The sequence below is a fragment of the Pleurodeles waltl genome, chromosome 7 (genome assembly GCF_031143425.1).
Source record: "Pleurodeles waltl isolate 20211129_DDA chromosome 7, aPleWal1.hap1.20221129, whole genome shotgun sequence".
NCBI lineage: Eukaryota > Metazoa > Chordata > Amphibia > Caudata > Salamandridae > Pleurodeles > Pleurodeles waltl.
In genome coordinates this window covers 939,029,130-939,055,658 of record NC_090446.1, presented here as the reverse complement: position 1 = coordinate 939,055,658, position 26,529 = coordinate 939,029,130, and the positions used below count along the sequence as shown (strand labels likewise).

The 26,529-nt window shown below is 46.9% G+C and overlaps 1 protein-coding gene across 1 annotated transcript in view; it reads left to right on the top strand.

Moving 5' to 3' along the window:
* ADAM19 (ADAM metallopeptidase domain 19) overlaps positions 1-26,529 on the top strand; it is a 238,525-nt gene that overhangs the window by 100,934 nt on the left and 111,062 nt on the right. The window contains exons 9-11 of the mRNA XM_069199648.1: positions 4,130-4,296; positions 10,127-10,211; positions 21,993-22,132. Coding sequence (XP_069055749.1) covers positions 4,130-4,296; positions 10,127-10,211; positions 21,993-22,132 — 392 coding nt within the window. The remainder of the gene's footprint in view (positions 1-4,129; positions 4,297-10,126; positions 10,212-21,992; positions 22,133-26,529) is intronic.

The window sequence follows — 26,529 nt, the reverse complement described above, 5'->3', positions numbered from 1 at the left end:
ATCTAAACAACGAGAAATAAAGCATGCAGGGAAAAGAGGAAGTGAACAGCATGCTGGGAAAGGGAAAAGGCATGCATAAAACACCACCATGTGCAGGCATCCGGCTTTTGCCTGTTGTGACCGGTAAGTGGTGGAAGGAGTGGATACCAAGAATCCCAATGTAATTTATGTGGCCGTCAAGCGTGGCAAACGCTGTATTTGCGGCACACAAAGGGTCCTATATGCGCGACCCTTGACCCGAGCCGCGGCTTCCCCTGTGGCCCGACCGCGACCCGCCGCGGCCCCAGAGTGTTGCGCCGCGGCGCGACAAAACCTTTATTTTTGTGTCAGGAGAGAGTAGTCTGCCGACCACTTATGTGCAAGCTTCCTCTTTAATGTAAACCCAGACCTTGCACTGAAATTATGTGTGTACGTTCAAGGAGTGTGTAGCGCATGTATGGTACTAGGGATCTGTTTGGTGAGAGTCTGAGTACTGAGACCAGTGGGATTTATTTTGGTTTGCCCCTGGTTTATCATTGCACAAGACTGAGGATGAATACATCTGTCCTATATAGTGGAAGTACATTCACTATATTCGTGTCATTGACAGGTGAGGACTCAGACCCTGAAATAAGGGGGTTTGGTGACAGGGCTACCCTTAGAAATTCAATGAGGACCTTGTTAGCCAAGAGCTACTAATTACATCTTCTTGAGCCTTGCCATTTTGTGGATGGTAAGGGTGAGAGGTGGGATTGTATTTTTTTGTTGTCCATAGTTTCTAGGTCGGAGCTAATCTTGCCTCTTCCTGATTACTGCTTCAGGAAGGCTGATGACAGCCAGGTGCAGGAAATGTCACACTTAATTGTGCCTTTATTTTGTATACTCCTTCCTGGGGCCAGCATCTATGCTACATGCTGTAAGAGCTATCAAATTCCACAAAGGCTGTGCCTGAGAAGCAGCTAGTAAATTATACATGAAAGATAGTCCAAGTCAATTCTGAAATTGTTTGCAGTGGATATCCTGTACATTAGTTGATCCCCTGCCTGGGAAATGAGTATAACAATGAAATCCAAACGACCCCACTTCCAGTTCCATATTCATTATATGTCACAGAGACCCAAAGGACTGCTTTGTGACCAGAGCTGGTGCCTTCGAGACAGCCAGTCTCCTAGAGACGAGGAGACAGCTCCTGAAGATTAATCTCCCTTTTTGAGGTGCTGAGGGTCTGCCATAATCCTGCCTATTTGCTGTGAGAGGGATTGAAAGTGCCTGGCCACACAGGAGGAGAAGCTCAGGCAGAAGCTAGTGTGTTCCAGGCTAAAGGAACACCCAGGGGAAGCGGACTACCAAAAGGAAGCAAACTCAGGAGTGAACCATGCTGTCTCCTGGCCTCCCAGATTGGTTCCTGCTGTGAACCATGCTAAGACTTTAAAGGACAAGCTTTATCATGTTATTTGGTATTCTGCTGTGTGCCTGAGCTGCTGATGTTGGAATTGAAGATCCATTCTCACCTTTGATGCAGAACCTCCAATCCATCCAGAGGTCTCACTTGTGGAATTGAAGCGCCAATCTCCATCTGGTGTGGGAGGCAACTGTAGGCATGCTGTGGTCGAGTGCCACCATGTATACTTGTCACTCTGATTCTGCCCAGTAGCCAAGTTCCGAGTGAGGTCACAGCTGCAGCTGCCGCAGTATAAAAGCTTGAACGCTGAACATGCCTGTCTGCACACTGCACCTACAGTAAAGCAGGTTAAAAGAGTGGCCTGACTCCACAAATATGTGGTGTGCAGATTTTGAGTTGAGAACAGTAAATCTGTACTTACCTGTTTGTGCCTGGCTTCACCATATTATGGTACTCAATAAACTGCCCACAATATAATTGGAGGACAATAGTTTTGTACCGCTTGGCTGCACTGGTTGTCAATGGCTAAGAGGTTTATTTTCACAACTTTGACTGGTCTTCAGATGTCTTCAAACCCTTTTATTGTCCTAACAGAATGATTCAATATACCCGTACTTGATCTGCAATTCAGTGCCTTAGGACTGTTCTCTGTTGCTAAGCCTAGGCTAAAATAGAAAGAAGATTTAAGATATATAGCTGAGGCGCGAAATCTTGGGACTTCCCTTCCAACAAATATTAGAATGGTTCCAGACACCCTGGCCTTCTGCAGAAAAGAAAAAAACTTTCTGTTGGACCGGATGAGGCCTACACGTTTGTCTCATAGCCTTCCCAGCGGGATGTCAATGTGTTTTGTTTTTTAATGTTTAAGCCTAATGTTGCCTATGTATGAGTCGCTGTCTAAGGGTTCTTTATTTTGCAGAGTGAACATTTTATTAAAAACATTAAATCAAACTAGCAGTGTCAAGGTTTGCTTGTGAAGCACAATGCTTTTGAGCCAGCAAGCAGCAGCCTGTGCTTCTGTGGCTGCACAGCATGATGATCATCAAGTAGCATTTCAGAGTCGAGGATCTTCTATTTGAAAGTGGATGTAATTGGAGGTAAGTAGATGATTCCCTAGGGATGGTCTTATAGGCCTGGTCTCTTTGCTGGGGTCCAGCGACCCTCTGGTTAGCTATCTTTCATTTGTTTTCTAGAAGTTTTGTCTGCATTTCTCATGGATATCTCATGTCTTTTTTGGTATTCAGGAGTATGTGGTTGGAGATGTTTCTTTCTAAAAAATAATGTTTTGAGGTTGAGGGACAAATGCCTCAGGTGGTGCAGGTGGCCACCTAGCTTGCTAGCAACTAGAGCTCTGAGCCACTTGTACTGATTTTGTTCATGCACCAGTCAGATGGATATCCAGCCGTCAGTGTAACTGAGACATAATGCTTTGTTCCGACCCATGTGCTACAAGATAGATGTACCAGCATGACGAATCCTGAGCCCAAGCAACAGCTGGGCCAACACTGTGGAATGATGGGGGCCGCAATTGGTCAATGAAGGCACCCTGAAAGCCGCGGACAGCTGCTTCGCCTCGGGAACTTGCATTGCGTAAATTCCTGTGGGCCCTGCTACATGTAGATATGGCTTCTGGCATGTGAGGCATCTCTGAAATTGGAAAGTCTATTCCCATCTTCACACTCCCTGCCACAGCAGGTCAGAGCTGTTGGTGCTTGCCTGCCTCCCTCCGGGGTTAGGGCAGAGCTGCTCACTCTGCCAACTGAGAATCTGCTTTACTTAGTAATGTTGCCTGCACCAAACCACAAATACCACCTCCAACCACTACTGGAATGGGGCAGTTATTAGTGGAATTATCTTTTTTTATACATCTATTCATTGATAAGATTAATGGTTTCCCAATTGTATGCGCTGATTCCTGTTGCTTCCAGGACTTGTCCTAATAATGTTTCTGGCACAGCTGTTGCAAGCGTGTACGTTTGCATCTCGTATTCTCCGATTGCAACCTGTTTGGCAACATATAAACTTAAGAGTTTTTGGTTTCTTGGTGTGGATCCTGCTGAATTCGGAGATTATAGGTATGTAAGAAAAAAGGTCACAATAAAAAGGAACCAAGAAAGAATCACTCCTGGGCACCCTCCACTCAATAATTACATGTACATAACAGAACCCCAGTCCTAATAGTTCAGTTCCTCTGTAGTGCATTTTCTACAGTTTGGTCCTCTCTGATTGAGGAATAATGCTGAGTGCTATCGCAATTCTCATCACTTGGGCATAAATCTGTAGCATACGAATAATGCATTTGTGGTAAAAACAAAGACATCTCTATGGAGCTAATAAAGGGGCTACTGATCCTGTGTCATACAGTTTCCTGTGCTTCCCATCATTTTTCGTTCCTCGTGACAAACAAAAAAAGGCAGAGCAGGTGAGATTTATGAAAAGAGCAAATACTGGCTTATGTTTATGGATCTGCGGTTACTCTTCTCTAAATCAGATTAAGGGGCAGAGTTGCTAACACTTTGTGTCGGTTCACATCACAAAAGTGACACAAGCAGGACAAATTGTTTATTTAGCATTTACTGCGTATCTGGAAGGTTGCCTAAAAGTAATGCAAGCAAAGCATGTCGTAAGGTGGCCACCCTTACAAAAACTCAGAGATTGTTTTATTGTTCTTGATCTGCGCTCCACACCGCACCACTTCATCCTTGGTGCCATCAGTGATGCTCTATTCTTGTGTCACCCTCTCTTTAGTTTTACAAGTGGCTGAATATCCGAGTGGCTCTGGTGGGCCTCGAGGTCTGGACAGATGGCAACAAGTGCAACGTGACAGAGAATCCCTACTCCACTCTCTGGTCCTTCCTTGCCTGGCGCCGGAAGTTGCTGTCTATCAAGAAACATGACAATGCCCAGCTCATCACGTAAGACTTGTGTAGAGTGTTATAAACGAGGGCAGTGTTTCATTTGAGGGGATATTTTCTAGGGCCTAACCTTGAGACTTATTGTAAGAGCACTTCGATCTAATAGGTGCTTGCACTTATGGCTGACCTAAGTTGTGCAGAGCCAGATAGTCATGCATTTTGCATGAAAAGCCTGCTTCTGCTGAGCAGCATTACCTTCTGTTACAGAGAGGCACACATTTTTAATTCTAGAATCACACTGGTACCACAGCGAAGGGGCGATGGGGTCACATGCTTACAAGGCCTCTTAGCCCAAAATCGGGAGAACCACTGACACGCCTACCATCATTAGCTGATTTGAGCCAGGGTGATTCAGAGCAGGTCCTCCAGCTGAACCATTCAGCAACATCCGGCTGGCTCGCAAGTAGGACGTTGGCAATGAATCACAGCCAAAACACATAGGAATCTGCCTCTCAAGTTGACTCACTGCAAGCCAATTGCTTATCCAATCATGTTCTTGGTTCTTTATTTTCTGTTATAAATATTACACTATTAATACCAGAATTGAAACGCAAAACAGCACTGGGCAAGCATCAGAAATGGAACCACTGAAGATCACCCCATCTCTGGGAGAATGTGGAATGCTGCTTTACTTGAAAGGGGAAACAGCCTTTACAATGCAGGCATTGCCCTGCAATGCCTTTACCACGCATCATTTACTACGCAGTGCCTTTACCATGCAGGATTTTACCATGCCTATATGTCTTTACCACACATGGTGGTAAGCATGTTTTAGGGTTTAGGGGTGGGTGCCAAAGTTATGCAGTTTGGATTTTTTTTTTAAAAAGATGATCTTTCAAGTGGGCTGCCCCCGGATAAAGAAAACATGTACATTTCTATTCATGAAAGAAAGGAAGGGGTTTTATTAATACAGATATATATATCTATATATGTGTATATATATGTTTATATATTTGTATACATATTAATTGGCTACTAATGTATATAGATATATTTTTATATTTAACTTACCTTTTAAAAAACGACTTGTGTGGTAAAGACATGCATGATACATGTTTATCCGTGGTAAAGGTATTGTGTGAAAAATCACACGTGGTAAAGGCATGTGTGGTAAAAATGAATGAGATGGATTGTCATACAACCCTTGAAACCGTTGACAAAATGGAACACAGGTATTTGTAATTCTATGGTGCTGCACAAACCTAGTTGGTGTCAATGGAATACTTGAGTACTTTACATACCAATATGGTTGACATAAAAATTACTCCACAGAAAGGGACAGAATGATAAAGGTGGCACCGGCATTTGTCTGAGCAGCGCTTGGAGTGGGTGATATTGACACTTGCATCCCAGGAAACAATTAAGCACTGAAAGAGTGTAGGGGGATCTGTCGCAGGCAAGGGGCTTTCATTCACTTTTCCAGTGTTAGTGAAGAGAGACCCACTCAGCTTTTTTCTTCCTGCATTGCGGAAAACAAGATACTGTGCTAGCGTTGTATCGTCTCCATAAGCAGCAATGTGAATCTACTTAAATTACAAAACTAGTAGTTTGTTCTCAAATCAGTCTTGTTTCATTACATAACGCAAGCGAAATGGGAATATGGAGTCATGAAAATGGTCTACATATGAATGCAGATATTAGGATTTTTTCATTATACCAAATACCAGGCAATGACTGGCAAGCTTTATTCATTTTCACTCGACTATTCATGCTGTCATAGCCAGTGACTTCTGCAGATGTGGGGGTGGTTCCTACAGTAGCGACTTGAACCTACTTTTTTCCCCAGGAGAGGCCACTGCTATGAATGTCAGGTAGCTCTTCTACTGTGCCTGTGTAAGAGTTCTCCTCCGTGCTTTATTGGCTCCCTTTATTATAGCCTCCCTCTTCTTAACCTGACCGCTTCAGCATAGTCTTTCTTCTGCAGCTCTCTGCATGCACTGTGCTGCTCGAATCTGTGGGCCTAATTTTAAGTTTGGCAGATGGAGTAATGTACGTGGGATTGGTAGAGGTAATCATTGGTAAGGCAGAAGACATTATCTCGGCCATCCTGAGGGTACTCCTCCTACCAGATTTAGAGATACCTGCCAGCTCTGCAGTCATCTTTGTACATGGAAGGAAAACACCACTAAGTCTGTTCCTTTCAGTAGAGCAAAAACTTTTAATGTAGCAAAAACTTGTTCTACGGTTGCTAACAATTTAGGCGACTGTTCACCAAACGATCGACATTTTTTTACTTTTCAAAACAAACAACTGAAGTGGGAATTTGTTTTAGAAAACAAAAAACGAATGAAAGCCCATCTTTGAGAGTTTCTTCCCATGGTTTGGGGTCATTATTATTAAATTATAGTATCCCTGCACATCAGCAGTTCCCCTGGTTTGTGGTCCGTAGTCAGAATTATCAGTTCAAAGTGATACCCTTTGGAGTAATCACATGTCCCAGGGCGTTTGCAGAATTCCTTGCAGTGGAAGACACTCACCTCAGAAGGAGCAGTGTTTATGCCTTCCTTTAGCTGGATGATTGGCTGATCAAGAGCCCAACAAAACAACACTGCCTAGCGCTCATCCAAACCACCATACATCTTGCACAGCCTGGACTTTACCATCAGTGCCACCAAGTCCCATCTCCAGCCCCTGTAAGTACAGCCCTTCCTCAGAGCCATACTCTACTCTTGCATAGGGAATACATACTCCACCCAGGAAGGGTACCATCATTCCAAACACTGCTTCCTTTTTTCAGCCAGATCACCAGGTAATGGTCAGGAATGTCATGCACCTCCTAGGCATGATGTCCTCTTGCGTTGCTCTAGTCCCAAATCTCAGGGTACACATGCATCCTTTGCATGAGTGCCTAGTGGCACAATGGTCACAGATGGAGAGTGAGTGGGAGGATCTAGTAATGATCTGGGACCATACTAGTCATTCTCTGTGGTGTTGGAATACCATCAGCTTATTGCAAGGATGACGCTTCATGGACCCATTCCCGAAAGCAACCATCACAATAGATTCATTACTCACCGGATGAGGATCACACCTTCAAGAGCTGACCATACAATGATTGTGGATGCCTGACTAACATGGTTTTCACAATAGCCACCTGGAGTTGTTAGCAATCCAGATAGCCCTCAAGGCGTTCCTCCCTCTTTTTCAACACAGGGGAGTTCTAGTCCGGACAGACAACACAACTGCCATGTTTTACCTATAGAAGTAGGGCACCACATGCTCACTGCAGTTTTCTGCTCTACCTCAAGGCATTTGGTGATAGGTGATGCAGCAGAGTTGATTTCCTCAAGCAGTACTTACCTGGGGTGGACAACGACTTGCAGACCTGCTCGGCAGGATGCATCAACAAGTTTACCAGTGGAAACTCCACCCCAAGTCCTACGCCTGTACTTCCATCATTGGTGGTGCGCCACATACACCTGTTTGCCACTGCCAAAAACACAAAATGCCCAAACTTTGCCTCCAGACTCCCACATCCACAGTCCATGTACTGCACTACGAATGAACTGGTCAGGGATATTTGCCTATTTTTTTCCACCTCTCTCACTTCATCCACTTTTGGTATGGAAGCTTTAGCAAACATCCCTCACTCTCATTTAGTAGCCCAAACCTGAGCCAGATAACCCTGGTCCACCACCCATCTTGACCGCTCTCTAGTGTCTCATGAGAAGCTGCCTAATTGGTCATATCTTCTGTCCCAAAATCAAGGCCCTCTCAGGCACCCCAAACAGCTCAATATTGAGATTTGACTCCTGAAACCCTAGAATTTGAGTACCTCAATCTGCCTGCAGAATGCATAACCATTCTTAAAGAGGCACGCAGGCCTACAACCAGAGCCTGCTATGCTTTCAAGTGGAAACAGTTCCTACATTACAGTCTCCCTACCCATGTTGATGCTCTCTAAGCAACAGTACAAGACGTTGTTACATGCTTCACTTGCAGAAGTCAGGCCTTGCTTATACTTTTGTCAGACTTCACTTAGCTGCTGATGCTGCTTACCTCCAAAACAAGGAACACACTTCACTTTTCAGGTTCCTGTTATCAAAGCTTTTATGGAAGGGCTCAAAATGATTATTCTGCCACGGGTGCCACACGCTCCTGTGTAGAACCTCAACTTTGTTCTCACTAAACAAATGGACCCTCCTTTTGAGGCACTACACTCTTGTCCCTTACAGTTTCTTTTCTGGAAGGTGGCTTTCATGGTAGCCATCATTTCTATCAGGCGCCTTGGTGAGATACAGGCCCTTACCCTGGAAGAACCTTTTTTATAAGTACACCAGAATAGGGTAGTACTCAGCACAAACCCCATATTGCTGTCTAAGCTGGTTTCTAGCTTCCACCTCAATCAAACCCAGTGTTCTTCTCACACCGGATTAAGTAGCTAACAAACTGTTCCCACAGATGTCAGAAGGGGTTGCCGTGCACCCCCTATTGAGTAGCCTCCCAAGGCAACTCCAGACCATCACCTCATTTCTGGAACTCTGAAGGGCCTTCAAGACCTGGCTGTTCAAATGAGCCTGTTACAAATCCTGATTGATTCATTGATTGGGAAAACCGCTATTGTATTGCACTGACAGGACAAAGTCCTTCAGTAAGATACAACAGCTCTTTGTCTCTTTCGCCGAACTGCATAAAGGGCCTGCTCTCTCTAAGGGAGTATAGCATGCTGGCTAGTCAAATGCATACAAACCTTTTTTACAAAAGCCAAAAGACATTTGCCTGTCCCTCCCAGACCCCAGTCAACCCACAAAAAAGGAGCTCCTGTGGCTTTCTTGAGTAATATCCCAATAGCTAACATCTGCAAAGCAGCTACTTGGTCAACCCTTCATACATTTACCAAAACACAAGTCTGGACGGTTTAGGTCACAAACAAGCTAATGTCAGACAGACTGTCCTTTGCACACTTTTTAAATCCTCTACAACATCCTCAGGCTAACCACTGCTTTTGGCAAGACTGCTTTATAGACTTTGCACAGCATGTACACCTAGAACTACACATGCCATGAAGGGAAAACGTTACTTACCCTGCAAGCTTTTGTTTGTGGTGAACAACCAGCCAAGGCACTGAAGCACATTCATTTCGGGTGGGTATGCTCATGTGATCAGAAAATTGAGTTATTCACAGGGCAAGAAAGCCTAAAACAGATGTGTACTAAACCATTGCTCCATGCAATATGCTCTCATGGAAGGAAGTACAATGTAAATGTCACTCAGACAGACCAATGGAAGAAGAGAGTTGCTCATAAGCCCTCTTTGTACCTATATGAATTTTTATTTATATATATCCATATGGAAGTACGTATTATTATGTTTTTTTTTTAACAACAAGATCCTGAGAGACAGCTAAACTTGTCAGGCATTCCAAAGGTATTCTATTCAGAATTTTTACTGTGTAAATCTTCTATGCCTATGGTTTGTCAAAGAAGGGAATCAACATCAAATTCCTTGCCTAGAAAGGTAATCTTTGAGAGTTCATATAACAAATACCTGACTGCGGCCTTTACCCTGTCACACAGAGGATCCACCCTTAAAGGCCTTTTGGTTTTGATATATGTGTTACATAGTAGTGCCTTTGTTGTAACTTTTCAGAATAAGCAAATTGTTACAGTCACCTTGGTATTGCCCCGATCATTTGCATCTCTACCTACTACACTGCACTCACCTAGTTCTGTAGTTATAATCTGGTCCTGTCATGCAGCATATGCTCTGTACCTGTTGTTCTTATATTCTGTACTTGGTGTTTGTCTTTCTATTTCTTTGTGCAGCGTTCTCTCCTGTGCAGCAGTTGTTCTTGTACATGGATAATGTAGTCTGTCTCTTGCCCTTCCAGAGGTCACGCCTTCCAAGGTACCACTATAGGGTTGGCTCCGCTGCTGGCAATGTGCTCTGTGTACCAGTCTGGAGGTGTTAACATGGTAAGATTGATTTGTGACCCTTGCAATAATGCACTTGTAGTTGTTCCCTGAAGTCCACTCCTGCTTCTCAACCCCCCTTCATTTTTTTGTTCCAATACATCCCTGTTGTATGCTGCAGTTGTACCCCTAGACATTGTTCTTCTGCATCGCAGTCATTGCCGCATAAAATGTGCCCACACACTGTAGACAGTCCCCCACTTGCCCAACACTACTTTTAATAAAAAAAAATGTCTCCATATTCCATATATACTGCACCGCACACATTTGTTACAGCTCCCGTTTTGTCTGCAATGTGTGCTTGACAGCTAATATTTGCCTTCACATGCATTCTTTGGTGGTCAGTGCTGGGCTCTGGCTTTTTTAGATGAGTATTTTTCTTTGCTCCCTGCTTCTGTGCAGTTGATGGATTATGGTGGCATTTGGAATCTGGTTGTTACTGCTGAACTGGACCAAAGCTACCGGACAAACTGCATCATCGGATGTTTTTAGTACTTCGTGTGATTTCAATGTATGAGCCCAGTGTGGCAATGACCAGGTCCTTTTCCCATGTACCTGGGATGTAAGTTGGGATGCGATGCTTCGAAGACCATCTCTATCACTACATGTACAGCAATATATTTGGTGGCCAGAGGCTGCAGTCTAAAATTGTCTTCAGGATTGTTTTGTGAGACTGGATTGGTGTCACTCTTTCGCTGGACAGATTGAAACACCTAGGTAATTATTCCAGGCCTTGTTGAGCATGCACCCTCAGAGGGGTGATGTCACAATATTGCCCATTAGCACATTGACTTGTTTTGCTCTTTGTATAGGGTGCATGGGTAACATGGCGAGATCAGGTAGTTGGTTGTGCTTAATCTTCCTTTGTCATTCTAAACAAACACTAGGCATTTCATGGTCACTTTAATGTCTTGCATTTGTTCCAACAAGACAATCCTTTCAGCATTTTCTTTAGTGTGTTGCGACTATAATGGTCCAGTTGGGTTGTCTGGGTAACCTTTGTTTTCTTGCAGATTACGAAGGTTCTCAATGTGGGGGTACTGTACAGGTCAAGGAGCTAGGCTGTGCCTTAGTCGAGGATGATGCCAGCTGCTTAATTTGGTTCATACACAAGTGCCCCCTGATTCACCAGGAGTCATGGCAGATGGAGCTGCATCTTTGGCAATGCCAGTGAGGATATTTATTATATGCCTTGCAGCCACTCCTTGAGTGGTGATTAGTAGTTTTAATGCACCTTCCTTTGAGGAAGGCACAAACTGAGTTTTCAATGAGTTTGTTTGCAAACCTGACAAGTGTTAAGATGACACTTTTACTAATATGCAGCATAATGAACACCCAGATTAAACTGTGAGGCTACATAGTTTGCCTGGTACATATGCAGTTTTTTACTATTGACACATGACATCATGAATATCCATTGATGTCTCATCAGAGTGAACATGGCTTAACTTATGTTGATCATTCTTATGCTAGTTTTGGGATTCCTATTAGACTCGGCAGCATGTTTTAGTTTTGTCAGCCATGTTAGTGAGGGCTTTGAAATATCTATGTTTTTATATTTCCAACTTGTGTTGCATGATTTAAACTCCCATGCTTTTTACATTTCAGGCACTGAACAGACCCGAGTCCTTTGGATTGCAGTATTCATTCAGTCTCTGTTTACCTGATAGCACACTGCAACACTCCTTCCTAGCACTAGTATATTGAAGTTTGTGTATTGTGCCATTCTGTGTGTTTCTCTGGAAGGTGAAGTGAATGATTTATTTATTCCACTTTACAGACCCTAGTAAGTTACACCTCTTACAGATGAAGAACATATTTAATATCTAAATACCTATATATGATCTTTGTAAAATAACTGACAGTATTTGTGTTCTGATGTTTTAAAGCAAGGTTTTTTCTCTCCTTGTGGCATCCATTTGAGGATGATCATATTGGGTAACAACAGCAGGTTTGTGTGTGGGGCTGTGGAAAAGGGGGCTTTTCAAGGTAGCACATCAAAGTGCAATCCTCAGGAGCGAACATCACAATATATGTGTGTGCTCAGGGTTCAGAACCAAGTGAGTTTAAGTCTTGTGCACTTTTGGATGCATGGAAACAAAGTATGTGCAGCTTTGTAATGATGGTGTTTGTCTAAACTTTGTTCTTTCATTGTTTATTTAAATGGACCAAGCTACACTTACTGTTCTCCTGCATATATGCATGTAAATTCTTGTTGATTGTCACACACCACCAAACACAGATGGGATTGAGTGAATACCTGCATATACTGTAAGGGATATGTCTTGCATTAGTGTTTATATCTGTGTAAATGTTAATGTTTCCAGGCCTATATGTAGGTGTTTGGATGTCAGACCTCTCAGACGTTGAAGTCTGATATATTGGGCTGTATTCCCAGCAAGTAGTTGATGGGATTGTGAAGAATCAATTTGAGAAGATCAAATAGTTTCTGTAATACAAGTCGAACTCTAGGCATGTGATCCTTTTTCATTATAGTCAGGCACTGCATCTATTCCTATTCTATATCCACCCCAGTGATAAAATACTCACAGGAGAGGTTGCTGCTTCTGTGATAAATTGCCACTCATGTTCTGTGGCACCTGTAATCATGAGACAGGATGTTATGTTATTGTATGGCTTAGTTTTTGCTCTTTGCTGTGCTGCCTGTCTGCCTTCTAAAATTTCTGAGATTTACATTCTCCTAGTAATGTGTGTATAAGGTGACTGTATTATAGAGTGAGCTGTAGAATCCAGTAGAAATGGGCTTTGGAACTGGTCAGCGTCTGTACGACCCTTCTGCACAGCTCAACCTGCTGCTGCCGCTGATCCCTCTAAGAGCTTGCCGGCTCTGAGATTGAGTCCCACCTTCACCCACAGGCACCTGCCTTTGCCTCATCCCTGGTGGCCATCTGTATCTGTCTGCCTCTGCCTTTCTTGCTTTTTCATCTTTTTTACTTTTTTTGTCTGTTTTTCCTCTCTTTGCTCTCTTGTGTTGCTGCTAATTCTGTTTGTAGTTTTCACGCACTCCATCCCTGCTGCTGCTGCCCCTGCGGCCCGCCCCCTCCCTCTGAAACGCTTTCCTGCCCTCTCACCTCCCAACTGACTGCCCTCTCCCAACCCTCCCCTTTTTAATGGCGGTCGCTGCGCAGTGAAGGGTGACTCCACTGACCCTCTGGTCAGTGTCTGTTCACTCCCTTCTGCAAAGATCCACCTGTTGCTTCTGCTGCTGCTGATCCCTCTGACAGCTTTCCTCACTCTCAGTTAGAGGCCCACCTCCACCCGCAGGCACCCGCCTGTGCCTCATCCCAAGTGGCCTAATGGCCATCTGTATGTCTGTCTGTCTGTCTTTCTTGCCTTTTCATCTTTTTTAGTCGTCTTGTATGACTTTCCTCTCTTTGCACTGTTGTGCTGCTACTGTTGCTGTTTGTCGTTTTCCCACACTCTGTCCCAGCCGCTGCTGCCCTTGCAGCCCTGCCCACACTGCAAAGCACTTCCCCCCCCTTCTGCCTCCCAGGTAACCGTCTCTTCCCACCTCCTCTTTCTAATGGCACAACCACATAGTGGGTGTGCACAGACGGTGTGCCAAAGCCAAGCCCATCCGCACCCGTCCTTGCCTATTGCCACAGACCCTGGGTCCTGCAACACCCACTGATATGATGCTAATGCTTTGCATGCCCTGAACCCTGGAAGTTCCTCAGCCTGCTACCAAGCCGACCTGAAGAACACTCATGAACCATTTTCCTGCCACTTCTGCTACCTCACTTACTGCTGCATGCCACACTACCCCACCTATAGCCCAGATGGACACCTCAAGTGCATACTCCTCAACACCTGCTCTCTTGCCAAACACGCAGTAGACGTTTGGGAATTCCTCAGCTTGATTGCTCCTGACATCACCTTACTCACAGAGACCTGGATCACCCCCACCTCAGCCCCGGACATCGCCACAGTCATTACCAACAGCTACAAAATCATCCACAAAGACAGAATCAATCGACAAGGAGGAGGCTTCGCCATAGTGTACAGGAACACTGTCCACCTGTCGACCACCTTCGAGACGCAGAACTAGCCAAACACTCTTGAACACCCACACTTCCAAATTCAGACTAATCCAAACACCTCCCTTTGTGGCACACCTGTCTACAGACCACCCAGGCCCCGGGCCTAGATCAGCAAAACCATTGCCGACCTCATCGGCCCCACCCACTCGCCTCCACCAACTACATCCTACTCGGTGACCTCAACTTTCATCTCGCTAACCATGATGACACAAACACCACAACCCTCTTGGACAACCTCACCACCCTCAGTCTCAAGCAAATAGTCAACCTACCCACTCACTCAGCAGGTCATACCCTCGACCCTGTCTTATCAGCAGAAAACAACTTCACCATCTGTCACATCTCCGAACACCATTGGACTGACCACTGATGTGTCCATTTCGCTTTCAGGAAGACCACCAAGTGCCACCACGCCCCCTGCCTCTCCGGCAGAAACTGAAGCAAAGTCACTGAAGCCCAGCTTACTGATGCATTCATCCACTCCCCTCCCCCCCACTGGATGCCACAAACATGAAATACTCAGCACGCAACCTGCACCGCTGGACCACAGGATGCGCTAACACCATAACCCCCTTTAGAAAACTTGTCAGAAACCAGCACCGTAAGAAACCTAGCTGGTTCACGACATAACTCCAAGAGTCAAAACACACCTGCAGATGACTGGAACGAAATTGGAGGAACAGCAAAACAACTGCAGACCACACAGCCTACAAAGGCACAGTCACCATGCACCACCAGCGCATCAGAGCCTCCAAGAAAGCTGCCTTTCAAGAACGCATCAGCACCAACGCACACAACAACAAGGAGCTAGTCACCATAGTCAAGTAATTCATGAACTCCAGACAGACACCTCAGACATCCCCCCAAGACCTCTGCAACAACCTTTGACACCTTTAATCCACTGGAAAATCCAGGACATATACAAAGGATTCAAGAACCAAAACCTGCCCACGAGCATCACCACCTACCCCATGCCATGCCAGACCCTGAACCACTGGACCCCTATCTCCACAGAAGACACCTGAAAACTCGTGCACTCCATCCATTCAAGGGCACCCTCGGACCCCTGCCTACAGCACATCTTCAACTTGACCAGCACCCCCATCGCACAAGAACTTTGCCGGACTATCAACCTTTTCATCGAAACTGCCACCTTCCCATCAGACTAGAAGTGACCTGATTTCGGTCAAGAGCTCCGCTCCCCCACGTCCGCAGCACCACCTTGCTGTGTCCGTGTCCCTGACCCCCGCCCACGCTGCTGCTAGCGTGTTCGAGGCCCTCCTCCACCCACAGGCATCCACCTGCGCCTCATCCCTGGTGTCTAGTGGGCTTCTGGTAAGCGTTGCTAGACTCGTGTGCATTGTGCCGTTTTCACCGTATTTGTGACTGTATTCTGTGCCTTGCTTTATTGTGCCGTTTTGCTCCATTTGCTTCTATTTGTGCTTTTTTGACTGTTTTGTGACTCCTTTTTGCCCCTTGTGCGTTCCCCTTAGCCGCGGTTCCCAGCCGCTGCCTCCCTGCGGCCCGCCCCCCTCGCGCCCCCATTTGCCGCTCCCTCCCGCCTCCCAGCTGCTCCTCCCTTCCCCCTCCCTTCTTAATGGCTGGCGCGCGGCGGGCGCGCCGCTGGCGCGCCGGAGGCCGCGCCTGGACCACGCCCAGCGCCACCCCCCCTGGTCCGCACGACCCCCGCACCACCAGACGCCGCTACTCGGCCAACCAGCTCATCGCCCTCAACCCCGGCTGCTCCACAACTTGCTACCAGGCCTCACCAAAGTACACCAAAGGACCCTTCTCCTGCTGCGCCTGCAACTTCACCTGCGACAGAACAAGGAAACCCACAACAACCAGCACAAACCACCTCCACTGCATACTCCTCAACACACGCTCCGCACGCAAGCACGCCATCGAGCTCTGGGAACTGCTCGACACCACCTCCCCAGACGTAGCCTTCCTGACCGAAACCTGGTGGAACAACTCCTCAGCACCTGACATCGCCATAGCCATCCCGGACGGCTACAAGATCATCAGAAGGGATCGCCCCAACGGAATCGGAGGAGGAATAGCCATCGCCCACAAATCCACCCTCAAAATTCACACCCACGCGGACGACACCCTCAAGACCGCCGAACACCTACACTTCCGGATCCACACTGACCCCAACACCACTCTCAGGGGAACGCTCATCTACAGACCCCCAGGACCACGAGCACCCTTCAGCGACTCCATCGCCGACCTCACGAGCACCCACGCGCTCCCTTCTACGGACTACATCCTCCTTGGAGACCTCAATTTCCACTTGGAGAACAACAACGACGCCAACACCGCATCTCTGATTGACAACCTCTCCAACCTCGGCCTCAGACAACTGGTCAACACACCCACCCACACCGCCGGCCACACGCTTGACCCGATCTTCTCCGCAAGCAACCACGTCACCTTTAACCACACCACCGAACTTCACTGGACCGACCCCACCCTGCATCCACTTCACATTCAAGAAGCACACCGAGCACCACCGCACCCAACAACCACCACACCGTCGCTGGAGCAAAGTCACCGATGACCAGCTGACCAGCACCCTCACCCAGAACCTACCCACCGACTCCACCGACCCAGACACCGCCGCACTCAACCTACGACGGTGGATCAACGACTGCGCCAACACACTCGCACCACTCAAGAGGTCCACAGACAACCAAGAAAGAAAAAAAGCCGCCTGGTTCACTGACGAACTCCTAACCTCCAAACTCGTCTGCCAGAAACTAAAGAAGAAATGGCTCCTCGAGCACACACCCGACAGCCTGTCAGCCCACAAGGAGGCCACCCGCAAGCACCACCAGCTAATCAGACCCGCCAAATGATCCCACTTCACAGAACGCCTGAACAACAACGCACACAACAGCAAAGAACTCTTCTGCATCGTAAAAGAGCTCTCCAACCCCAGCGCCAACGTCAACGGCATCCCACCATCCCAAGAACTCTGCGACGCCCTGTCCACCTTTTTCTATCAAAAGATCACCGACATCCACGACAGCCTCAACACCACGCCTCCGTCAGACCCCACCCCCGGAAACTCCACCTGCATCAACCGCCTGACCACCTGGACCTACGTAGACAACACTGAAACACGCAGGATCATGAACTCCATCCACTCAGGGTCCCCTTCGGACCCATGCCCCCACCAAATTAACAACAAAGCCAACTCTACCATCGCCCCCCAACTTCGAAAGGTCATCAACTTATCCTTCGAAACCGCAACTTTCCCGGAAAGCTGGAAGCACGCCAAAATCCACGCCCTCCTTAAGAAGCCCAAGGCAGACCCCAACGACCTAAAAAACTTCCGACCAATCTCCCTGCTCCCTTTCCCGGCGAAGGTCACCGAGAAGATCGTCAACGCTCAGCTTACCCACCACCTCGAGGACAACTCCTTCCTGGACTCCTCCCAGTCCGGTTTCAGACGCAACCACAGCACGGAGACAGCACTCCTCGCCGCCACAGATGACATCAGACAGCAAATGGACAACGGTGAAACATCAGCCCTCATCCTCCTGGACCTATCCGCAGCCTTCGACACGGTCTGCCATCGCACCCTATTAACACGCCTCCACGAAGGCGGAATACAAGAAAAAGCTCTCAACTGGATCTCCTCATTCCTTTCCGGCAGAACCTAGAGAGTCCGCCTCCCACCCTTCCACTCCGAAGCCACCAACATCATCTGCGGCGTACCCCAAGGCTCCTCACTGAGCCCGACGCTGTTCAACATCTACATGGCCCCCCTCGCACAACTGGCCCATCAGCACAACCTCAACATTCTCTCTTACGCCGACGACACCCAGCTCATCCTCTCCCTCACCAAAGACCCACACACCGCCAAAGCCAACCTCCACGAGGGAATGACGTCCATCGCCAAGTGGATGAGACACAGCCGCCTGAGATTGAACTCCGATAAGACGGAGGTCCTCATCCTCGGACGCACCCCCTCCGCCTGGGACGACTCCTGGTGGCCCACTTCGCTGGGAGCCCCGCCAACGCCAGCCAACCACGCACGCAACCTGGGTTTCGTCCTCGACTCCGCCCTCACCATGTCCAAACAGGTCAACGCAGTTTCCTCCTCCTGCTACAACACCCTCCGCATGCTCCGTAGAATCTACAAATGGATCCCGACGGAAACCAGAAGAACGGTGACCCAGGCCCTCGTCAGCAGCAGACTAGACTACGGCAACGCACTCTACACAGGCATCCCAGAAAAAGACTCCGCCCGACTGGTCCTCGACGTACCCCGCCGCTGCCACATCTCCCACCACCTGAGAGACCTCCACTGGCTCCCCGTGGACAAGAGGATCACCTTCAAGCTCCTCACCCACGCTCACAAGGCACTCCACAACGCCGGACCAGCCTACCTGAACCACAGACTCAACTTCTACGCCCCCACCCGCCAACTCCGCTCTGCCAACCTCGCCCTCGCCATCGTTCCCCGCATCCAGCGCAAGACCTCCAGTGGCAGATCCTTCTCCTACCTTGCCGCCAGGACCTGGAACACCCTACCGACCTCCCTGCGACAGACCCAGGACCTTCTCACCTTCAGGAGACTTCTTAAGACCTGGCTCTTCGACCAGTAGCAGCACCCCCCCCACCCCCCCATTTTCAGCGCCTTGAAACCCTAACGGGTACGTATTGCGCTTTACAAATGTTGTGATTGATTGATTGATTGATGCACACAGAGATCAACCCGCTCCTAAAGAAACCCTCTGCCGACCCAAAGGAGATGAAGAATTACAGACTCATCTCTCTACTCCCCTTCACAGCCAGGGTAACAGAAAAATCCATCAACATGCAACTCTTGGAGTTCCTCGAGTTGAATCAAATCCTAGACCCCACCCAATCTGGCTTCAGGAGCAATCACAGCACCAAAACAGCCCTCCTTGCCGCCACTAATGACATCCATACCATACTGGACCACAGAGACACGGCCACCCTCATCCTCCTCGACCTCTCTGCCATGTTAGTCACTGTCTCCCACTCTACACTTTGCACCAGACTCCACAACGCCACCATCCGTGGAAGATCACTGGAATGGATTTGATCCTTCCTCAACAGATTATCCCAGAGTGTCAGACTCCCATCGTTCACCTCAGCCCCCAAAGATACCTGCAGCGAAGTACCCCACAGATCCTCACTAAGCCCATCCGTCTTCAACATCTACCTGACCCTGCTTTCTAAAATCGTTAGCACTGCCTAAACATCGTCTCCTAAGCTAACAATACCCAACTGATCCTCTCCCTGGCAGATGACCCATCAACAGCCAAGAGAAATGTCCACAATGGAATGAGAGCTGTCACCACCTGGATGGAAACCAGCTGCCTCAAACTAAACTGGACAAGACAGAGACCCTTGTACTCAACTTGGACAAGACAGGCACCCCCTTCACTTGGGACGACTCCTGGTGGACAACTGCCCTAGGAAACGCACCCACCCCCACCAACCATGCACGCAACCTGGGCATCATCCTGGACTCTGGGTTTTCCATGACCCATCAAGCCAAAGCAGTCTCATCTTCATGCTTCCACACTCCGCGTGTCCTTTGGAAGATTTTTCAGTGGATCCCCACCGAGACAAGAAGGACGGTCACCCACGCTCTTGTCAGCAGCAAATTGGACTGCAGCAATGCTGTCTACACCAGCATCACAAAGAAGCTACAAGCAAGACAACACAGAATCCAGAGCGCAGCAGCCAGACTCATCCTGGACATCCACAGCCACACCTCTGCCCACCTCTGAGACCTTCAGTGGCTCCCGGTCGACAAACGCGATATCAAGCTACTGACACACACCTACAAAGTAGTTCACAACATCGGACCGGACTACCTCAACCACCGCCTGAACTTCTATACCCCCCCAGCCAATTCTAATCCTCCCAACTGGCCCTCACCGCCATCCCAAGAATCAGGAAGAGCACAGCTGGAGGCAGATCCTTCTCTTACCTTGCAGCCCGGACATGGAACACATTCCCACTCAACCTCAGATAGGCTGCCTCGCTGAAGCAGTTCAGGAAGGATCTCAAGACCTGGCTCTTTGAGTTATCAGCACGCCCACAACAGCGTCTTGAGACCCATTGGTGATAATCTGCACTTTGCAAGTGCCTGATTGATTGATTTATTGATGTGTTGATGTCATAGAAGTTGTAAGAGTTGTGGATGGTTGTATTTGCCTAAGGAAGTGCAAAGGCACATCTCTTTGAATTTCGCAAAGTTAGATATAAAAAAAGGCTTCATTTCGAACCTGATAGTTCATTTGATAACATCAGTATATTTTTCTCGTTGGTCTAATAGATATACTGTTGCATTCACATGATCTATTTACTGCAGAGAAGGCAACGGGTCATACATACACAGCCTAGAGACATTACAGTTCCTTTCTCTAATGTGCAATTTCTGGTATACAGTAGCTGACATTTCTGGTACATTGCTTTGTTGCAAACCTGGTGTCCCATAGATATGTGAATGAGAAAAGGTTCCTTTTCAATCACTTCAGGAAGCCAAGGAGGTCCGATGATATCCGACTCACATCTGACTGCCACTGCTTTCACACGGCTGCTACTCCTCCCACAAATGACTACCATTCCTTCCACATGATGGCTACTCCTCTGCACATGACTGCCTGCCACCGCACCCAAACATGACTTCCATGCCTCCAACACATAGCTGTCACCTCCACTACTGTAGACTATCTCTTTTAACACAGTACTCTGCACTCACTATACTGCCACTCCCCTATCTTAAACTTCCTTCACTTCTCTGCCCCAACGCTAGACCGCCACCCTTCAACCATGGTTACCTTCCTTTCCTCACTCTTTTAACACATGGCGCCCCTGCCTAGACTGTTGCTCTTTCAAACATTACATTAGAATTCTGTCATTCCTGTACTAGAGCGCCTCTCTCCTAGGCTTGAGTGCTACCTGCTTACACCATGGTGCCTTCCATTTAACAATATACTGCCTTTCGATGACGTTCTAGACTGCTAATAGAGGACCGCTATCCCTCCCATACTGGAGGATAATATGTGTGTGAAGGGAGAAAATTATGATGCATGAGTGAGATGAATGGTTCAGGCTGAAGAGAACAGAGGTTCATATTAAGACAAGCAGTTCACTAGTTACCAAATTTCACGGGGTGTGGCTAAAAGTTTCACAGAGGGGATATGGGTAGTTACGTATTGTCTGAATCCAAAGAAGATAGGTCAGGAGAGTTTACATCTGTGTAGCAGACTCGTTTCCTTTCCATCATTCCTTTAATGTCATACTGAGTGCATTCTCTGATCACACACTGTGAGTACATCCTTCCTTCCATTTTGTGAGTACATTCGTCCTCACACATTATGAGTGCATCCCTTGTATTCACGTAGGCCAGGCACCTTTCTTGCACAATGGGTACACCCGCCACACATACTGAGGATGTACCCACTCGTGGTAAATGTGTACATTTCTTGCTTGCTGGTTGTATTTGCACCCAAAGCACTTAGAGTACATTTCCCCTGTACATCCACCTGAAATATTATTGTTTTTTCTAATTGATCAATGAGTGGAATTATCACACAGGAAGGACCTCAGTTGAGTTGAGGCTGCAATGCCCTACCCTGCACTGTGGTACCCTGCCTGTGGTGCTCCCCACTGTCTGCTAGTTGCCCTGCTGTCATCCCCATAACATCAGGATTTGCTCTCTCCACAGGATCACTCTGATAACAGCATTGGCATCGCCTCCACCATGGCTCATGAAATGGGACACAATTTTGGAATGAGCCACGACTCCTCTGGTTGCTGCACGGCAAGCGCAGCTGAAGGCGGATGTATAATGGCTGCAGCTACTGGGTGAGACCTTGTGTGTCCTTTCGAGAGAAATGTCTTGTGTGGCTCCATTTTTAATCAAGACCTTGAGTTACAGCCTGTTTCTAGCCTTTGTGGTGCCACCAAGTGAACCCTGTTTTCCAGCTGGCCATGACTATCAACTTGTTTACATCAGTGTGAAGTATTCCAGTCCATACACAACTTCCAGACAAGGCCCCTTCCATAAGAGAAAAAAAAAGCTACCCTAGGCTAGTTTCAGCCTTTGTTAGTCCTTTTCAGTGAAATATAGCTTTGATCAAGTGGCACAAAGAGCAAGAGGCCTACATCTGAGTGTAACATTGGCCACTTAGGACACTACATCAAACACACAAAAGGTGATGAGTTAATGCTGCTGCGGATGGCATTACAGCCTATCATCTTGGGCCAAAACTGGTCTGGAATTACTTATGTTCTGCCTGGGGGATCAAAAATTATATTCATATGTTTGATCTCTGTCTAGAATGGGATAATGGACAAAAACGATGGATTGGAATGTAGCCCAGGCAATCACAAGTGGGTGAAATTAATACCCTGAGCATGGGGCTTTGTGTGTTTAAAGTCCTATGCCACGTGCTCTGCAACCGTGGATGTGATTTCACATATATTACTAATTATGAGTACCATTAGAATAACCTCTCCTTCCAGCACTTAAAGATGGAAAAATGATGGTGTTACTCGTTATGTAACAAGCATGTATTATTTACGTGTTCCAATGTTAGGGTGCTGGAGCAAAAGCAACACATAAGACAGTGTGATAGAAAGAAGACCAAGCAAAAAGAAGTAAGAAGGAATGATAACTGCAACAGCCAGAGGCATCCGGGGAAGGAGGGTGTGCGCATGCAAATCTAAAGCACTACATGCAATGAATAGATCATACAGGACAAGTAACATTTTCCTTTTGAGGCATGTGTGGCTGTAGATACACATGCTGTACAGAGACTGCCACGCAGTCCTCCCGTAAGTGGAGTGTAGTCTGTGGATGTTGCAGAAGACTGAAACAGGGTACTTGTACAGCCTGACCTACGTTGGCTTGTTGTCGGGTAATAAGACTACACCAGTGGTTCCCAATCTTTTGACTTATGTAGACCCTCATTTTATCAGTACTGGAATCTGGGGGCCCCCACAGAATCATTATTGGAATCCGGGGACCCCCCCCCAATGAGTCAATACTGAAAGCTGGGGACCTAATCTTTTAATATTATTAAATTTTGTAAGCAGTCACGGACCCCCTGAGGAGGCTTTGCGGACCCCCTGAACCCCTTGAGCACTGGTTGCGAACCACTGGTCTACACAGTAGTGTTTAGTGAAAGTATGTGGTGGAGACCAAGTAGGTGCTTCATCAATATCAGCTATGGGGATGTTCCACAGAAGGGGATAGAGACATATTTTTTCTGGTTGAGTGGGCTCTCAGAGGAACAGGCAAACCCTTTTTTTCTTTTGCATAACAGGCTTGGATACATTTAACTATCCATCTGGCTATGCTTGATTTTCATGGAACCTTCCCCTTATGTGGTTCAGAAAAACAACTTGCACACAACCAGGCCCAACTCTAAATGGCAGGATTATGCACAGCATGTGAATCTACAGAACTACATGCCACAGATTTTTACATGGTAAGTAACATTTTCCTTATGAATTCTCATAGACTTTCAAATTTGTGGCTGGTCTGAAACTTTTATCTGCATCTCTGCCCTGGAATGCACATACCCCATTGCCTGCTGTAGGATTTATTCATGCAACATATTCCTCCATTTTGGGATAGGTAAATACATAGGCACATAAGCGAAAAACATTATTTCTGAATGCAAGGTTACCCTTTGTGAATTCCCTGTACTTGTATTGTCGCGTAGGCTCTCATTACCCTAATGAGACTATTGGATTCGGGCAGCAGAATCACTTGCATTGTGGGGGACTGAATCTGAACTCACCTACAGGTAACACCTGTCAGCCTAATCCGGGTTTTGTTCCGGCTAACTAGCAGTGCCTCTTCTCCACCCACGAGTAGGGATGATTGGGCAACCGAGCGCATGACACAAATGACTCCTCGGGGAAATCGTGGTCACTCAGATCCCATCCATTTCTGTAAGTTACATTAGTCTCACATATGCAAGGACAATCAGAGGCAGAGTATAGTTCAATAAGGATTTATTGAAGTAACTGCATCTTAGATAATACAGCATGAATTACGATAACTAAGACGATGAAGCATGACAGGATTAAAATTGTGACAAGGAGAGTGAAACATAAAAATAATGCTATCTTATTGTCACTAAGATCATTAAAAATAGCTCCTACCTAGGCTATGTTAGAGCACAGCATGTTAAGCTCTAGTTCTGCCCTTCAGGTTCCCCTGGGAAGACATCATCCATCATACCCGAGCAAGAGGCCTGTAGTCTACATAAGCAGCTGAAGCTAAGCACTCAGCAATCAGCATACAGTCGTGGTCATCTGGCTGGAATCTCTCTCTAACGTAGATGGGTCAAAGTAGTGTTTTTATAGTAAAACAGCTGATGTTCCAAAAAAGCATCCCCACGTGAGAGTGTGTATGTTTCTGTGAACATTAGCGACAAAGCATACCACTTTTGCCGGCAACCTATTTTACTGTAGCCTTGAGAAAGGCTGAATTACTTTGCCTTCAAGTAGGCGCTTGCCTGGTTGCACGTGGAACTGTCAGTTACTGTGGTAAGGCACAACTGGGCCTGCTTAGTGTCTGCATTTTAGATTGCACATCTTAACTTAGCCCTTCTTTTCTGATTGTGTCATTTTACTTGTTTTTTCCCTTGTGCGATAATGTAGTGAGAAAACGATATACATGCACCCTAATCCATATAAGTGTTGCTGCCATGCAGTCAATACACTTTGTTCAAGGCTGTCACAGAGAACACAAAGGCCTTTTATTATGATTGTACGTTGAAGCCAGCATTACTTGCAGACATATAATCGCATCAGCTCAGCACCTATGGCACAGTGCAATATGAACGGTGCTTTTTTAATAAAAATTGCCTCCATGCTACATTCAGCAGAGGAGCATTTCTGCTGGGTTTATCCTGGAACGCTGGGCACTGTGGCCGAGATGCAGCCCTGCTGACTCTGACCCCCATCCTGCAAAGGATGATAGCCTGCACTACACCAGACCGGCTTCCTAGCTCACCGGTACATCTTGTCCAGGTACAGGGGTAGGCTATCCAAATTGATCTGGCAGAGGGTACTTCCACTATGCTGTTGATAGTATAGGGAGTAACAGTTAAGAGTGTACCAGCATAGTAACATTATCATGATTGAACTGTTTATCTTTTTGACCATTTTTGTAATGCTGTTTACCATGTTTTGTTTCATTTGCCTAATAATCTCAGCTTATGCTTTTTATGTAAGAATACAGTTGTTGCAATACATGTTTGAAACAACATGTTCAATGGCATGTGTGGCTGTAGATACACATGCTTTGCATACTCCTGCCTTCTGGTGTTGGATCAGGTTGTGTGCAAGTTGTTTGTCTTCGAAGACGCTTCTTGAGACACGAGGTAAAGTGATGACTCCTCTTGTTGATATTGCTCATGGGCTTCAACTTCATTGTTGGATTGTTTTCTTTCCGCCATCGGGTTTGGACGTGTTTTTCGGTGCTCCGGTTCAAGACTGTTTCTTCGGACTCTATTCGTACATCTACACCTTGATTTCTGTTGGTATTGTACTCGATAGCGTTTCCTATCATGCACATCGATGATAAAGAAAACAACCACTCGTCAATTCAACGTGCTACAGTTGCGGCCTTCGGGCCCGTCCTGTCCTGGCCTTCTTTTCTCATCTCGTTGGTCACCAACTATGATGAGCTGGTAATGGAACGGACTCCATTCGAATTTTGTCTTCACTGCCATGCAAAGTACCCTCACATCTACCTCCACCAGGTCTGTAACCTGTGCTGTCTCCCAACCAAGACGAGGAGAACTGTGAAGCCTGTTGATCATTCTGATTGAAAAAGATGCTATTTGATCATAGAGCACGGCGATAGGAGATGCAGCATAAGGATCACAACATCTTCGGTCTCGATCACACCGAACAGGAAGAGGAACTGCACAAGGTCTCAGCAGCAGAAGAGGAGGCTCTTTCCATTCTGGACTCTCAGTCAGACTCTGAATTGGAGTTTGTATGCAGATCCAAGGTCTCCATTGGGACAGTGTGTAGTGAGTACAAATGCCCCGTCCAACCCACTAAAAGACATTTGGCCCGATACTTTGGCTCATGGGCCACCACTGCCAACAGGTCATGTTCGGCACCAAATATCAGCTTAGGATGCCCTGCCCTCAGGCCCAGCACAGAAAACCCAGCCAAAACACACCTCCACCATACCCAGCCATCCAATCTTGGTGCTGAGCTGACCATCTTCA